The sequence below is a fragment of the Ostrinia nubilalis genome, chromosome 15 (assembly GCF_963855985.1).
Source record: "Ostrinia nubilalis chromosome 15, ilOstNubi1.1, whole genome shotgun sequence".
NCBI classification, from domain to species: Eukaryota; Metazoa; Arthropoda; class Insecta; order Lepidoptera; family Crambidae; genus Ostrinia; species Ostrinia nubilalis.
This window is the reverse complement of record NC_087102.1, coordinates 8,876,272-8,895,226: the sequence shown is the minus strand read 5'-3', so window position 1 is coordinate 8,895,226 and position 18,955 is coordinate 8,876,272. Positions and strand designations below refer to the sequence as shown.

The 18,955-nt window shown below is 34.3% G+C and overlaps 1 protein-coding gene across 1 annotated transcript in view; it reads left to right on the top strand.

The window, feature by feature from the left end:
- Nucleotides 1-18,955, top strand: part of LOC135078683 (protein split ends-like) — a 131,090-nt gene that overhangs the window by 40,740 nt on the left and 71,395 nt on the right. Inside the window, exon 2 of the mRNA XM_063973226.1 lies at nucleotides 8,777-9,097. Coding sequence (XP_063829296.1) covers nucleotides 8,777-9,097 — 321 coding nt within the window. The remainder of the gene's footprint in view (nucleotides 1-8,776; nucleotides 9,098-18,955) is intronic.

Below are 18,955 nucleotides of genomic sequence, written 5' to 3'. Positions count from 1 at the left end.
CACACAATGTAACGGTTAACCGGCCTGCTTCTGCAGACTCCGTACCCAACGGTACTGTATTTCACCAAGAACTACCACAGAATATAAAATACAATTTAACAAGCACAACACCTTTTGTCAAAGTAGCACAAACACGAAGGGTGGAAAACAATAGGACACCTTTGCTCCGGCGCCGTTCGATGGAACGTACCTTAAAGTATTTTTCTTTTCATTATGATGCTATGTCATAACTTGATAAAATTATGACATACCTATTATTTAACTTAGTCTTTATTATTAGTGCGATTGAATACTGCTTAAAATGTTTGCGTTTGGTGTCACGTAAAATAGTGTCCTCAAATCATAATACTGTATACTAACGATACTTTAGTAAAAATGGTATTAATGATAAATAAAAACTTCCTTTAATATCATATCATCATACCTAATATGACTTTGCTTTTGACATAAATAACAATAGGTTTTTAAAAAAATGGCAGGCAGTTATATGAAAATAAAAAATACCACTGCTGCCGGTCGGATATTGATATAATATTATACCAATCATAATGTGAAGCAGATATTCAGAAAGTAGACTGACGTCATCAAGCCGGTATCTTTCTCCCCCTCGCACCCGCCACCCGCTACGCCTCGAAGCGCGCCGCGCCGCTGACTGCCACTGCCACCTCAAACACACAGACGCAGTTTGTTGAGTTGAGTTTCACACGGAAACGAGTACAGCGAGCGCGGCCATGTTGTAAGAGTAAATGTGGCAACGTCGCACCAGACATCGACCGATTTAATTACTCTTTGGTACCGTTGATTAAATTTCTTGTTGTAACGTACAGGTATTTTCTAAGCCAATGCAATATTAATTTATAAATAAATAAATGAAGTTTATACATGCAACAATTCAACAGTTCAGTCTGCTTATTCATTAATTAAAATTGTAAATTACAATAAAATATAACATCACTAGTTCGACTCAAAAAAAAGATATCACCAATCCTCTTGCATTATGTCTAGAAATATTACCTGGTAGGTAGGTACCTACTACTACCACAGAATAATAATAAGTCTACAGAAATGTAATAAATTGGCCGTATCCACACTGGACTAAAAATAACAAGCCCAAACAAAAGGTCGATCCGGTCTCGGTAGTTGCTTGATGAAATTTTCTAAATGGCTGCAACATTAAGTACGCTGTAGGTATTATACGTATTCATAGATAGATAAAACAAGTCTGAAGGCCGGAGTGGCAACGTCGCATGTTTGCCCGATACTCTGCGCGATCAACGCGGCAACTGCGCATTTTTTATAGTTTACTCGCTGCTTCGCTCTCACGAGAGTCATGTCGCCGCGCGCCGTCTGTCCGGTCAGACATGCGCGGCTCCGTTGCTAGATCAGAGTATTAATCATAATAATGAAGCTAGCTATGCATGATCGCTCCAATCCTAAAAATCCAATTTTTTTAGATATCGGTTTTTGAAGTTTTATAATGCACAGCATTATTGAATAGCTATAGATGGCCATTGCTTGCTCCACTATCTGTCGCTGAATACAGGGAAAATATTTTTGTGATTGGTCATTTGAACCTGGTTTACCTTCGCTCGGGTGTAGGTAAATTACAACACAATTACTGTACACATTTACCTTTTACCCTATTGTTAATCGGATGGAACACACTACAGTACAGTAATACAGTTGCATATTATTATATCTTAGGTACCTATTTAAAAAAAAAAATACTTTTGCGATTTAAATGTTTGTTATCATAATAAAAGTTGTTTGTGTTAGTTACCAAGCGGTAGAAGTGACTAGACACGTAACATTTTAGTAAAACCAATAAGTACTTACTTGATTAACAGAGATAACCATTCCCAGCGGTTTCCATAGTAATCGGAACCAATAAGTACTTACTTGATTGAACAGAGATAACCATTCCCAGCGGTTTCCATAGTAATCGGAATAGGTTGTGTGATTCTTTCAGGCAGTGCATTTTCGCATGTCGCGTGCGCTATGGAAACCGCTGGGAAGGGGTATCTTTGTTCAACAATTACGTCGAAATTAATAGACGTAGACTAATAAATTTACATTCGTTTTGTAGAATAGCTCAAATACTAATAATACAATGCAAATAAAACATACCTTAACGACCTGGTTTTTCTTGTGTTCGGAAATAACTGAAAAAGATGTGAAAAAAAATCATGTTTATTTCTAATTAAATCCATTCTTACACCCTTAAAATGTATGATACTTGTATCTGTTTTCTACTTCTACTAATAGATAATTTTATTGGCTATCGCATGATATAAAATTTTTGCTTATTAATGTTAAACTACCCACGCTATCACTTGTTTTTGAAGGAAGAGGTGAAAACTTAAAATTAAAAACTTAAATCCTTGTAAATATGCGAGAAATGGGTCAAGCCCCAAATTTAAAGTATTTTCACCGATAAAATTGTCCATAGATTACGCCCTTAAAGTTTGATCACTACATGCCCGGACACACTGTATATCATAAGGATATTTTCGAACCCTGCGTCAAAGTACTCTCCAATGAAGTCAATGATTAATCTTGAAGCTTAATTATTTCCCAATGCCCATAAATAAAGGAGAAAAAGCTTTCGTAATAAATAGGGATTACGTGTTTTATTAACCTATAAAAAATGGGTTGTCAAATTACAAATGATCGAAAATCAAAATATCGAACACGTTTCATCGAACGATCAGAACATCGAACGATCAAAATATCGAATGCTCAAAATATCGAACGTTCAGAATATCGAATTTACAAATGATCGAACGATCTAAATATCGAATGATTAAAATATCGAAAATCGATCTTACGTTGCATAGTATAATAGAAAGATGGAGGTAAGGGTTCCTTGTTGACTATGGTACCCAAAAGTTTTCACTCTTTATTTTTATTCAAATCTAACAATATTCTATACATATATACAACTAAATGTTAACAAATAACTACTTAACTAAATAAAAAAAGGGTAAAAATTTAAATAATATGTACAAGCTTTATAAATAAAAAATTTCATCTAAGTCGCTCCCTTGGGGGAAGGTGCCCAAAAGGCTGGCCACATTGCCACGCCATCCCAAAAGTGGGAAATAAATAAAATTATTATGTTTAAGAATTTATGTTTTATTTACATTAATCGTATGACATTTAATTAAAACCTCTATATTGATTTTTCGATATTTTAATCATTCGATATTTTGATCGTTCGATGAAACGTGTTCGATATTTACATTTTCGATCATTTGTAATTCGATATGGTGTAGGTAACCCATAAAAAATATCGTACATTGTATTTGTTTTGTTAGGTATAAATATCACGTTTTATTTTAATGATATATAAATTCACATAATAACTGGAAATAACTTAGATCAATGGTGCACTACGAGTATGATTATAAAAAGGCAATCCTGCTCTTCATGTTAATTCAAATTTCCCCATTTACGATTCTCTCGTTTGTTTTATGAACTAGTGTGTACTCTGTGACTTGCTACTAAATTAACATGTAATTCGCATGAATAAAGTTTGTTTTGAAATAATATTTACTCAACAATAGTATGAATGTAATTAATTGGGCTGTGTTAATTTTTCTATCGCAATATACTAACTGTACATCTTGTCAGTTATAGTCTGTTAATTGGGTGCGCCAAAGTTCACCTAAATTTTCAACTCCGAAAATTGGAAGTCCGAAAATGTTCTTCCTAAAATTTTTCATCCTATCAATCACAATTCCTAACTACTCTGTCTCTAATGTTCATAATTCCGAATCATTCAACATCATAATGTCATTAGCAATAAACATCTATTATACTTTTATTTGTTCTCCTAGATTTTCTAAACATAACCATATTTTACACTATTATTCAAAGTCATATCATTTTTGTTTAGATTTCTTTCTTTGACGATATATTAAAGTTCAAGTTTGTTGGCATTAGCACGTATACTTGAGTCCCGCTCCAGTCATTCAGTCAAGTTCCAGAAACGAATCGGTCCTATTCATAATTATTGGTTTAGGTTAGGTTAGAACTGTGACCATAACCAGGCCTGTCCATCTCCGCGAGTTTACATCGAAAACAAAACACGCACGATGGCCCACCTACAGGATACTATTCGACAAGGCCTCACATACGAGCGAACATTGACTCACGCACGCGTATTCTTGTGTATGATGGAAGAAAATAAAGAAAATGGTGTACTGAATACTGTGCAGTATTTAACTTCCTAAATAATAATAAAAACACAGAATTTACTTTTTTAAGTTGCCTCAAGACATTGAGAGGTAAATAAGTAGTTAATATTATTCATGATAATTCATGCTAAATCATGTATTTCCTCCGCCATTTTCCGCAGTTTGGCACCTCACGTCACATCATTTTACCGAAGTCAGCCCTATAGCTTCGGCGCAGTGCCGATCACTGTCGTTTGTCAACAAAATGGTGCTTGACTCTTGAGACAGGCTAAATTACACCATATTGTTAATGACATTGAGCATACATTTTTTTAAATACCTTCGCGAAGTAAAACTTCTGTACGTAGTACTTATTATTATTCTGTGCCATAACGCACGAGCCGAGCAAGCGAAGCCAGAGTGAAGCTCCAGTCATTCTGTCAAGTTCCAGAAACGAATCGGTCCTATTCATAATTATTGGTTTAGGTTAGGTTAGAACTGTGACCACAACGCACTAGCCGAGCGAGCGAAGCCAGAGTCCCGCTCCAGTCATTCAGTCAAGTTCCAGAAACGAATCGGTCCTTTTCATAATTATTGGTTTAGGTTAGGTTAGAGCTGTGACCACAACACACGAGCCGAGCGAGCGAAGCCAGAGTCCCGCTCCGGTCATTCAGTCAAGTTCCAGAAACGAATCGGTCCTATTCATAATTATTGGTTTAGGTTAGGTTAGAACTGTGACCATAACGCACGAGTCGAGCGAGCGAAGCCAGAGTCCCGCCCCAGTCATTCAGTCAAGTTCCAGAAACGAATCGGTCCTATTCATAATTTATTGGTTTAGGTTAGGTTAGAACTGTGACCACAACGCATGAGCCGAGCGAGCGAAGCCAGAGTCCCGCCCCAGTCATTCAGTCAAGTTCCAGAAACGAATCGGTCCTATTCATAATAATTGGTTTAGGTTAGGTTAGAGCTGTGACCACAACGCACAAGCCGAGCAAGCGAAAATATTATGGTAATTATGTTTAGGGATAAAAGTGTTATGATAAAAAACAGTAGGAGTTTAAATATATTCACATTAATGATATTATTAATTTAAATTTTCGGAAACATGAGAGTTATGAACATCGCCAGTAGCACTACAAATAGTATGAATGAAAACTTTAGGAGGAAAAATTTTAGGAAGAGTGATCATTCGGATTTAAAATCGTTAGGAAGAACAATTTCGGGTAAATAACTTTAGGTGAGCCAATATGGACCCCTGTTAATTATATACTCACGCAATTATAAAATAACGCATTGTTAATTTGTTTGCTTTGTCTGCAATACCCATCTTCTTAGTTGTTTCACACAAAAGTACTTCGGTTATAGGTAGGTAGATTCTATTAGTTCTTCCTCATTTAAAAAATACATACTTACTTTTGCAGCCGTATGTTGTCATGTCAGCTCATTAGAAAAAGTAGGTTTAATTATTAACTTTTATATTTTATATTATTATGTATTTATTTCATTTCATATCATGCGGTTCAATAGTTGGAATTGGAAGTAAAGCAAGGTTAATCAGTCAAGTTTTTCATTAAATAATAATTCTGTTAGGCTTGCTGTCTTGGAATATGGGTGTAAGATGTAGTACATTAAAATTGCTTAGTTACATACTGTAGTTAAGTAGAGTTCTGCAGTAGCAACGCGTAGACTTCAAACAAACATATTTTAACTTCTTGTTTTTGTTTCCATTGATGATAAGCCAAGCCTAGATGTAATGGTGCATATCATTATAAGTTTTATATATTTATATTTCGCCTTCGACTACAATAAATGCACTTCCATTAAATAATCCTATTAACCCAATTGGGGACGAATATTTATATTTGCGTGCTGATGAATTTGTTTAGTTCGGTCAGATGTGTTCAAAATCTAGTGATGAATGGACAACATTCGCAGCTAAAGCAACGGACAGGTAATTATTATAATCATAATATTTACTGTTGTATAGAGTAACAATGACGAATTGTAAAAAGTTTCGTGTCATTGTTACTCAATGTATCAATGTAATATTTTCTCTGCTCATAAAACGTCTATAAATGTTCATTTAGAAAATGTCTTCCTTTCGGTTTAAAATTTAAACCAAGTTGGTGGCCCATTCACAGTGATTTATGTATCTAAAAATAAAATCAATAGTTCTTTGATTTGGTTGTAATGTCTTTTTTAAATATTTTAGGTATATTCGCATCATGCACATATTGCAGCATATACAGTGTGAGTCACGTTAAAGTGTACATATGAAAATAGATGAAACTAAACCTATTTTTATCGACAAAAAGAGGTCAAATTTTTATTGAGATTTTTTTTACTTTTTTATAGAATTTTTTTTCTTCCAATTACTTATTGTAAAGAAAACGTAATAACTTTTAAACTAAGCGGTATATCCTGATAAAATAAAAAGAGTAATAATGCTAAATAACAGGCGATACTAAAAAAATACATAAAATACACAAAAAAGGCCAACAAATAATAAAAAATGATACTTTTTGAAAAAAACTGCTTAAAAATTCGTGTTTTTTTGGTTATTTGATAAATTTCTCCAAAAAATGCCCCTATAACAGGTGGTTTTTGTTACTTTGTATTATTCTCTATCGTATTATCTCTGTAAAACCGAAAATCGCTTGTCGCTATCCCGATCACAACGTTTGCAATGATCGTTTGAACTAAGCTTCTCCGAGCGCGCCATTCAACGCTTCGTTAACAACGAAACTGAAAATGGCTCTAGATTTGTAATTTTCTAGTTTCATCTATTATCATATGTACACTTTAACGTGACTCACACTGTATTATTATGAAAAGTCCTTTTACGAAATCGTACTAAAGTACAATATGAGCACTTATGCTTCCTAGTGCACACTAGGGAGCAAGCGAAGAATATGTATTGGATGTATTTAATAATGATTATTTAATAGTTAATAATAATTTAAACCTCAAAACAGTATATTTTGCCAACATTTAAGTAGGGTGGGTGCACCAGTCTCTTACCAGCAACCAGAAGTATACGATTTCAATCCTCAAACCGAAAGATGCCTTTTGTAAAATTTATGAAAGAAAGAAAGAAAATATATTTATTTTTCGCCTCTTTTTTACGATAATATTTTGTTTTGAAGAAATGGTGTATCGTTGGTTCCTGATGTGGTACTGGTGCACACACCCTACTAATTAGTGAACGATTTTATACGGTAACTTCCTAAAAAAAGTTAACCACTGGAAATGCGCCACCCCAGAAAAAGACAAGGAAAAGTTCAAAAAATTAAGAACCCTTGAGGTCTCATTAAGTTACTCAGCACCCTCTTCCCTTCCTCATACTGCATCAATGCAAATTACAATAACTGAAACTTTCAACTTACGATTGGCATTATATTTTATTCAAAATTGGTACGAGAAATATGAATATTCCTAACCCCCGCTTTTATAGTTACACGTTTGCATGTTTGTAAAATTTTTTTTGGGTGACATATTTGATGTTTATTTTATTAGATGAATGTATGTTTCGTGTACCGAGTGATTATTAATTAATTTCTTTAAAAACAAATGAATTTCACTTTTACGTAACATTTTTGACAGGCTTAAGTCATTAATATTTAATACAAATAAAAAATGGCAAAAAATCGATAAAATTATTGTGTCTCTTTGATAGGAATATAATACTGTCTTAGCATTGTCCTCATTAATCACTCGGTCCATTACATTATTATGTATGCGTTTCAAAATATGTCATGATACATATTGTGACTTAAAATTCGTGGCCACGTTTCAAATAGCATTGTTGCAGCTTTTAAAAAAAATACTCCCATTTTCGAAAATAAACTTTACATACAATAAAGTGTCTGTGCGATTTAGATTTTAAGGAAGTCATCATCTCACTACATCTTCTTGACTTTTTTTTCTTTTTTTTTTTCTGGTTTGATTTGATTGATTTCGTCTCTATAAATTTGTAACTCTGATAATAAAATACTTACTTCAAACACTTACATTGTACATGACTATGATTGTTGCGACAGTTCTAAAACCATCGTGATACTTGTTTTTAATTTTAATTATTCAATAATGTATAAATAAAATTCACCCCTTGAAACTCGAAATATGACTACTCAAGAATAGATTGAAAGTATTGAAACCGCCTGTTTGGACCAGATTATATTGAAATTCACCCAATCACAGACTTGAATCTTTTCTTGTGTGTGTAAATTCATTTTTGAGCCTTTTTTCAATACGAGCTTAGGTCTCTTTTACTAAGGCAATGAATAAAATACGATGGCAGAAGAACTGTGGCCGTTGCATTTTAATGATGTCCAAAAGACAACTTATCAATGACTGCTGATAACCTATTGATTCTAAAACTTACGATTACTTACTTAAAATTAATGAGTCTAAAACCTTTCCGTATTAAATATACACTTTGCTCGCTTTTTGCTTCTTTTGTATGACTGTAAATTTTATTTTTATTTCTTTTACTTTCTTATGATGCGAAGTTATAAATTGCCTGTAATATGTTACCCACTGTGTGTTTGTTAATCAACGCGTTTTGGCCATGAGTATTTATGTATAAAATTTTTCAGCTATGGCCGAGTCCAGAATGTCAAGCTGCTGGGAAGAACGGAGAGCGGAAGCACAGTTGCGACCGCAAGTGCGACTCCAAGTAGTGGCGTTTGCGCGACTGTCGCCTTCATGGACATCAAGTCGGCGTCGAAGGCGCACAACGCGGAGCACGTACTTGACGAGCGCACGCTCACCACCGAGTACTACGAGCCGGCCGCGATCCCGTCGGCAGCGGGCGCGCCCTCGGCCGGCTCTTCGCCCGCCGGCTCCGGTTACTCTGGATCTTCGTCCTCCGTGAACTCCACACCGGCCCCCTCCACCGTCTCGCGTTATCATCTTTCGTGAGTATCTTTTTTCTTGCTGGCCTTACGACGTAAATCTGCGTGTCACATGTTTGTAATTAGGTAATTGTTTATTTGTTGTTTAAATAAAAAATGTTTTTACCGATAAATAAATAGTTTTAATGTCCTTGCGAATTAACACAAGTAAAAATACATAATAATAAAACTCTTTATTGCACACCATAACAAGAATAAGAACAAAAAGAAACACACGGAAAGTACATAATTCAACGTTAGTCGTTAAATATACATATATTTTATATGTAACTACTATTCAACTATTGTGTGAAATAAGAATTTTGTTACGATATTCAAGCGCTATTAATAACCAAAATGTTGTCAATGATTGATTGCCATATTGAAGCACATAAGTCTCGTCGAATAATAGGAAAAATAAATATCTAAATGTGTGTTCTTCAATTGTATTTTCCGTATAATTTCAAATAGGCAAAAATGTAGTTTCACTTAAAACGGGATTCGCATACAGACACATCAAATTCAAAATCAAATACCACATTAGTTTACTGTGACTTGATAACACACCATATTTTGTTAAATTGACTGTAAACATCTACACATAACATTCAGATAAATTACAAACATGGAACATGCAGATTAGTCCAGTCAATAAAGCATTATAGATGGAAAACTGTAGAACAAAATTTCTGACTTCAGGACTTCATTTAGACTAGTTAGGAGGTGAACATAGCAAAAGTCCCCGCCCTTAGCCCTTGAGCCGGCGGGGAGAGGGGGGTTTAAAGGTGCCACTTTTCGGATTTTCGCTTAATCCTCGGAAACTATGCGTCCTAGTGACATGACTACTTTGAACCAAAAAAAGCATATTCAATTTGCTACAGATGAGATAGACAAGTTTTTCTATAAATTGTATAGTTTTCGCGGCATCTGCTCTAGAAGGTCTGTAATATTGGAAATTTTATTTTTGTCTTACATGTTCCCATCAGGAGAAAATCGACTAAATCAACATTGAGCAATCATTCTAGACATGCGGGAGCATGTTAAGCCTAGTTCCAGCGAGGGGACTACACCGTGCGTATATTTAGACGAATCACTTTGAGCCACTTTTGACTCCTCATCACTTAAAAACTACTGTGCATTAACACTTCAAATTTAGCTCATGTGTTGAGACTTGCAAGATATACATCAGTTTCAAATTTCATAAATGTACCTCAAACGGTTCTTTAGATATTGACATCCAAAAATCTACATGTCTGACCTATAGACCAAATTCTAACCACTTCCAGATGACCTCGAAGGTTCAAATTTGGCATCCAGAAAGGTAGTTATGTAAATACAAAGGAACAAATAAAAAACCAGTAAATTTTAACATTTCACATGTGATAGATAGTAGTGCTCTAAATATCGATTTTTGAACGTCAATACCTAAATAACCGTTTGAGGTATATTTATGAAATTTGAAGCTGATGTATATCTTGCAAGTCTCAATACATGAGCCAAATTTGAAGTGTTGATGCACAGTATTTTTTGAATGATGAGGAGTCAAAAGTGGCTCTAATTTGTTCGTCTAAATATACGCACGGTGCAGTCCCCTCCATGGAACTAGGCTTAACATGCTCCCGCATGTCTATAGTGTTTGCTCAATGTTGATTTAGTCGATTTTCTCCTGAAAGGAACATGTAAGACAACAATAAAATTTCCAATTTTACATACCTTCTAGAGCAGATGCCGCAAAAACTATACAAGATATAGAAAAACCTGACGGTCTCACCTGTAGCAAATTGAATAAGCTTTTTTTGGTTCATAGTAGTCATGTCACTAGGACGCATAGTTTCCGAGGATTAAGCGAAAAACCGAAAAGTGGTACCTTTAAACCCCCCTCTCCCCGCCGGCTCAAGAGCTAAGGGCGGGGACTTTTGCTATGTTCACCACCTAACTAGGCTAAATAAAGTCCCGAGGTCAGAAATTGTGTTCCACGGATTTCTTTCTACACCGTCGTTAAGGCATTCATTGACTGGACTAGATACATTTTAGGAATGCTTTATCGTTTCATTGCTTTTGCTGCAAAAGACCCATCGACTGGCCAGTAACGCAATGATGTCGGTGCTTGTACGGTCAATTCAAGTAATGAAGTAAAAATATATTAGAACCGTACATAGATTTTAAGTTGCTTAATTGCCTTGTCGTGGTTTAACTAACACGTGGAGTTTATGAAAAGCATGTTGTTCGGAATTAGTCTTCGCACTTGATAGGTGCCGCCGCCGCCGCCTCTGTTACATACCCTCACGGATATCATGGATTGCAGTGATTTACTTGGATTGCAGTGCGGAACTATCCCGGAAAAGTGACAGTGTAGTGATCTATTGTGACAGTGCCTTATAAAGTGTAATTTGACGGAGTGCAGTGAAGATGAATAGTAACATCGAATCGTATGGCTGGCGGCGGCTCCATGTGTTTTATGTGCACTTTGTTAATAACGCTGTTTGTCTTTGTAAAAGCACTATTATTTGTTGGTTGTGTGGATGTGTTTGTCATTTTCTATCCGTATGCGGTTGCATCGGATCACTTATATGTACAAGTGTATCTATTTTAGTCCGTAAGCTAACTGATTAATTTGCTACATCAACAGTTTCTGAACTAAATAGTCATAAGTACTTACATAGGTACCTACTTTAACTGCCTTAAATAATTTTTACAATATGTATCAATAAAATTGGTCACGCTCGCGTAATCTGATATAGTTATATTTGGTCATCAGGTTAATTTTAAGACGGATAATTATGTTTAGCTGGATACAAATATTAACTTAACTTTTAGTTATAACGTAAACAGTAGGTATAGCTCTGCTTGCCTTTTGTCAATCACGACAAAGGATTAACAAGACGACACTATGAAATTCAGAGAGAACAGACAGATGCAAGCTTACGTATGTGGTCCATCCATACCAAAAAGTGTAAACTCCCAAAATTATGTAGATTTTCACGTGCTGTATAGATAGCACAAGTTTTTCGAAGTTGCAAAATTGGAATTGATATTTACACCTTGACTGGCTGTTCTATAAAACATACTAAAAACCAGAACTACATCATGCTTTGAGATTTCACCCATTTTAAGTGCTGATTTCTGTTGGGCGAAAATACAATAATTAAAAAAGAAATTCATAAATTTCTACCTTTTTTGCGGATAGTTAATTTAATGTAGCTTGTCTTCTGTTCTTTCTGTATATTGTAGAGTCACGTTAAGTTAAATGGAAATGGACAGTTTTCGAGATTTTCCGATTCTAGTAATAAAATTACTAGGGTTAAAGATTTGCAGAAAATAACATTCTTTCGTTATAATTTATCCTGAAAACGTGCTTGCCACATGCATATTTCATACGCTGCAACCTTATTACTGCTATGAGGAACCTAAGTACAAACTTACCTAAGCGTATTTTGGTATTTTTTTAAATAATTAACTCTTTAACCCTAAGGTATATTTTTATGGAAATTTGTAACTGTAAGTTGGTGTTTTACAATTTTATTACAATGTGATTTACTTTAAATTATTTAAAATGTGTCTTTCTTTGACAAGACAAGCCTAAGCCTTAGTAGCCGTCCATTTCCGAAGAATATGTTCTACATTAGCCTAATTGTCTACAGATAGATCTCTAGATTGATTTGCATTCTACGCCCAAAGTTTCGTAGAATATAATGTATTTGTTAGAATAAATCGTGTACTCATACATTTATAATGAATGTTACATTTGTTATTAATATGTATATGACACATCAAAAATTTGTTCAAATGGATTCTTTAATAAATCCAAGCACTAATAGTGTTTGTTTTGCAGGAATATCGAAGGATGTCTAAAATGTCCCATAAATAAATAATATTAAGTTTTCTTTTTGCTTAGCTTGACCGCCAATAAAAACCCAACCAGAGAAGGTCAAATTTGTGCTGGTCTTCGAGCACACAGGTTCCGTTCCTCCATCCTTCTTATTGTGCGCTCACTTGTCTTGACTGCTCTTACTGTTTGCAGATGCAGGCGTATCTTAATCGTAGTAAGAAACCGATTATTCGATGTTACAAGTACGACAATCCGCAGTCGCGCGCTAACGTACACCTTATTCCTTCACTTCCTGGTCTGCTTGTGCATAGGACGGTCTGGTCATCCCCATTTAACGCGTATCTTTAAACTTGTATGCTATACATCTAAAGTTTCAGCCATCTCATGCTGGGTACGCCCTGGACAATAGCAATAAAATAAGCAACAATAAACAATCTAAATCATGACAAAAAATCCATGCTTTCAAGCGATTTTGTGAAAAATATTCTTGGCAGGTAGATAGATACGAGTAATAGCTCACAAGATAGGTCCCCATAATTGATACTTATTGTCTGTGGTGCATATCTTTCCTTAAAGGTTACTTAAACCTTTCTCTTGTCTCCTGTTATCCGCTTTGCACTACTGGAGGGAAGTCGAGCCTTGACTTCGAACTCCTCCTCTGTGCTTTAAACTTTCCCTCGGGACAAACTTGACCTAATCTTATGTTATTTAGGGCCGCGCATGAGCGCAGTGCACGTCGTCGACCCATTGGGATCTTTTGTGCTTCTCTTGACCTTCACTAGTTGGGTTTTTATTGGCGGTCAAGCTGTAAATCTACTAAGCTACACAGGAGTTGCAGCTGTGGGAATAGTCCCGTTCTAAGCAACAGTGGTTGTTGAGTGAGCTATTTGAGATGGAGTTATGGGCATTCTGGAAACGAGAATGACCTTAAGATTAATTTCAAAACAAAAGAAAAATCGAAAAGCCTATACAAAAAATATCGTATTTAAACTTGCCTGACATTTCTATACGTCTCAAAGTCATTTGGTACCAAATTAACGTGGTGACCAGGAAAGTTCCGTAAAGACCTGGAAAGGGACCGTAGCCGAGTCCCCCAGTGTTCGACGCACCCGTGGTTGACGCCCCCGATTTAAATAAATTTAATATCATTTTTTTTTGCTTTTGCACTAAGTACAGTCAACGAAAAACTAATGAAAAAACAACTATTTTGCATGTTAACTGTTGTTATATTAAAAGTGAAAGATGTGATTTAATTCCTATTAATTGTTAATATTTTATTACAAAAATTAAAATGTTGTATTTAATTTTTTGTTATAAATACTTAAACTTTTATAATTTAAACTTTTATTTGTAGTTAGACCTAGTAAGACCGTCGGTCCCTTTAAAAGATTGGGATTCCTGAACGCACTGACAGCTGTCAAGAATGACACTTACTTTGACAAAATGAAGCTACCGCGCCGATGTGTTAAGAAAATTTTTAATTATTTGTGAAATCCATGAGTATTTTTACTTATTAATGCAAGAATCCATAATTAGAAATTATGTTTGACGTCGCGTCGCGAGGCAAATATTTTTTGTTTTCATCGAATGTTCCAATCTCTATGAACCTTCAAATTTATACTACATTACAGAGGACCTTCGGTCGATAATAATTGGTCTTGTTGATTGGAAAAATCGTAAAATGTTTATTATAACAAAAACTTCAAATAAAATGACTCATCGACATTTGTATATTTCAAAACATTTTGTATAATTCTAGGAGTTATTCTTGCCAAAACTGTATAAATGTAAAAAAATCAATTTTAATTTTTTTTGTTAGGAAAACCGTAAGTTCCTTAGGAAGGACCAAAACAAGGCGTTTTTTTTTTTCGGTAGATCATCTCTATACATCTTAACATAGAGCCCCAGTAACGATGACATCAGTGGGATATCTTTATCATATGAAAATTTTAACTTGAAGTGCTGGGACTGACAGGGTATAAAATGTTAGTACTTTTTAAAGGACCTTCGGTCTTACCTCCTTCTTATAAAATTTTACCTCGGTCTTACGAGGTTAAATGTAGAGAGAGTAGAGTTATTTTAAAGACTGATTAACTAATTGTTAATAACTTTAAAGACTGATTGTTATAATTATTTTAGTGTCCGACCGAAACTAGTTTTACGACCGAAACCGAAACCGAAAACGAATTTCGGCAACGGTGTCTATTTCGGCCGAAACCGAAACCGAAACCGAAACTTCCTTACAAGGCTCATATTTTGAGGGAAAAACAAAGAAAACGTTATTATAATAATCAGACAGTCTTTATTGTTTTCTCTTTAAAATGCATTAAAATTGAACTTATAAAGCGCCTTTTTACTCTAAAAGGTATCAAATTATGTTTTAAAAAAGAAAAAGAAGGATTTATAGTCTAGATTTTTTTTAATTACCCGCAATATTCAGGACATCTACATAACCCGTCCCATGGTCGGGTCTTTTACCTTAATAATTTCTCAAAACAAAATTGGTAGTACGTAAGTTAGTATCTACTGTACTTGGCACTTGGATACCTCGGTGATAATACTAAAATGAACTTTGAAACTCTGAATCCATAATATTATCACCATGAAATGCACTATAGTCATTACTAACTACCTAACTAATGTTTGTTTACGTATAGCATTTGCGAACCAAAAAAAAATTGTAGGTTAGATTAAACTTGATTAAACTTTTATCAGTCATATTGATATTTTTTTATGTTTACTACCCGCTCTTATGTTATAACGACATAAAACGAGATAAAACTTACCAAATTCAAAATAAATCACTCGAAAACTCGCCACCACAACAAAACTAACAGCAAACAAACAAGCGAGCGAATCACGACATTGGCTCTGATCGAATTTATTCACTCATTCAACGCGCCGAACATGACCGATAACAGTGCGGAAACTCCCGAATGCACATTCGGTTTCGGTCGTAGTTTCGGCAAGTTTGCCGCCGAAAACGAAACTATACCGAAACTCGTGTTTTTACCGAAACTCAACCGAAAACGAAACCGAAACCGAACATTCGGTCGGACACTAAATTATTTTGATTAGGTTTTAAACGATTTACATGTTATTATAGGTACTGGATACCTTTAGGTAATCAAAATTGTTATTTAACAATATTTTTTACTAGATTTTATAATTGATATCTAGAGATTTCATGAGACAAATATTTTGGTTTTATTAATAAATAATTATAAATAACTAAGACTTTTAATAAATTGAAACTGCATACAAAATAAAACCTATAATTTTTTGTAGGTATCACTATAGTAATATTAAACATTTATTTGTACGATCAGTATAGATATTTATTCGTTTATAAACATTTTTGTGCTTGACTATACATTTAATTAAAAATTGCTTCAAATCAAATTTCACTGATCGGGGGCGTCGACCACGGGTGCGTCGAACACTGGGGGACTCGGCCACGGGCCCGAAAGTGTTTCGGAAGTTTTGATAATTATTAGTATTTATGTTACAGTCAAAACTCATTTAATCGGTCATAGCCCTCTCCATAGCACGCTGTGCAACTTTGAGCTTCTGTATACAGGTGGCGGTTCGCACCGCGATAGAGACAGGAGACCGAGACACGAGACCGAGACGGGAGACCGCGACCATTATTTGACTAGGCAGAGACCTGTCTATCTCTGTCTCGCTTGCGAACTGTCGCTTATACATTGTCTAAAGTCATGTAACGTTCGCGGTCTCCCGTCTCGGTCTCCTGTCTTTGTCGCGATGCGAACCGCCACCTTAAGGCCTATAGCACAAAATACAGTGTGAGTCACGTTAAAGTGTACATATGAAAATAGATAAAACTAGACCTATTTTTATCGACAAAAAAGAGGTCAAAAATTTTTTGAGATTTTTTTTTAATTTCTTATAGAATTTTTTTTCTTCCAATTTCTTATTGTAAAGAAAACGTAATAACTTTTAAACTAAGCGGTATATCCTGATAAAATAAAAACAGTAATAATGCTAAATAACAGGCGATACTAAAAAAATACATAAAATACACAAAAACGGCCAACAAATAATAAAAAATGATACTTTTTGAAAAAAAATTGCTTTTAAATTCGTGTTTTTTTGGTTATTTGATAAATTTCTCCAAAAAATGCCCCTATAACCGGTGGTTTTTATTACTTTGTATTATTCTCTATCGTATTACCTTCGTAAAACCAAAAATCACATGTCTCTATCCCTATCACAACGTTTGCAATGATCATTTGAACAAAGGCCTGCCACAACATTATTCTCCGCTACAGGTAGAGACAATTTTAATTTTAACTAAAATGCTTATTTTACTTCGAAATCTTTTGTTTTTATTTGAAATCTAACTTGTCTTTATCAAAATTACAAATCTAGAGCCATTTTCAGTTTCGTTGTTAACGAAGCGTTGAATGGCGCGCCCGGAGAGGCTTAGTTCAAACGATCATTGCAAACGTTGTGATAGGGATAGAGACATGCGATTTTTGGTTTTACGAAGGTATTACGATAGAGAATAATACAAAGTAATAAAAACCACCGGTTATAGGGGCATTTTTTGGAGAAATTTATCAAATACCCACAAAAACACGAATTTAAAAGCAATTTTTTTTTTTCAAAAAGTATCATTTTTTATTATTTGTAGGCCTTTTTTGTGTATTTTATGTATTTTTTTAATATCGCCTATTATTTAGCATTATTACTGTTTTTATTTTATCAGGATATACCGCTTAGTTTAAAAGTTATTACGTTTTCTTTACAATAAGTAATTGGAAGAAAATAAAATCTATAAAAAATAAATCTCAAAAAAATTTTGACCTCTTTTTTGTCGATAAAAATAGGTCTAGTTTCATCTATTTTCATATGTGCACTTTAACGTGACTCACACTGTATAACAGAAGGTAAACTCATGTATGTACTTCGCTTTGCATACCTACGCTCGGGTTACCTACACCATATCGAATTACAAATGATCGAAAATCAAAATATCGAACACGTTTTAACGAACGATCAAAATATCGACCGTTCAGAATACCGAATTTACAAATTATCGAACGATCAAAATATCGAATGATTAAAATATCGAAAAATCAATATAGAGGTTTTGGGTCATTCCATCGTTTCGGGTGTTACATTCGTACACACATATTCAACAATTTTATGTATTTTGAAATAGTATTTTAATAATGTTAGTGCCTTAATCTGTCCGTTTTTAGTTGTTTTATCTAAATAATAAAGTTTGTACAGCTTAGAATGTAGGATAACGAAAATATGAGTCGAAAAGTGTGCGTTTCGGGCGTTACGAGATTTTGCCTCTATGTTCTGACTGTTGCTGCATTTACTCGAAATTCAGCGAATTTTCTTAAGGAATCATACCTAAAACTTACAGGACTTCTAAAGTATGAAATTTACAAACCATGTAACATACAATCACTGTTAGGTACATAAAACGTTTCACTATTTTTTGATAAATTTTTTCTTTGTTTCGAGTACGAAAATTCAACGCGTTTTATCGATAAAATCGGTGTTTTATTAGTCTCTAGGTACTACAAAATAAGGAGTACAATAAATAAACACATATAGAGCGAATTCTGGTTTGAAAAGCTTTATTTTTAAATATACAAAGTTCAAGTTTAATTTTTCCTTAGAATATAGCTTTTTCTATTGTTTTTGGCTTGAAATAGCATTAATTTAATTTCTAATTAACGATATTTATTGGAAATGTCAAACATCGAGACTTTTTAGCAATACCTTAATTTTAGTGTTAAGTCGACATTTCAAAAATGTCTTAAATAGATAAATATGACTCCTTTTCCGATGCCAGTGCTAGTGGGAGGTCGAAGGACCCTCACAGTAATACTTTTTGACGTCTCCAAGCAATACACACATTATCGACATATAAATAAAAGTGAAACGTTTCGGGTGTTACAGTTTTTAATCAAGACAAAAACATACTAAATTAGTATCATGCTCAGATATTAGTTACTATTTGAAATCATTACTACCATGACCTTACTTTTACCAAATATTGTTACTCTAAT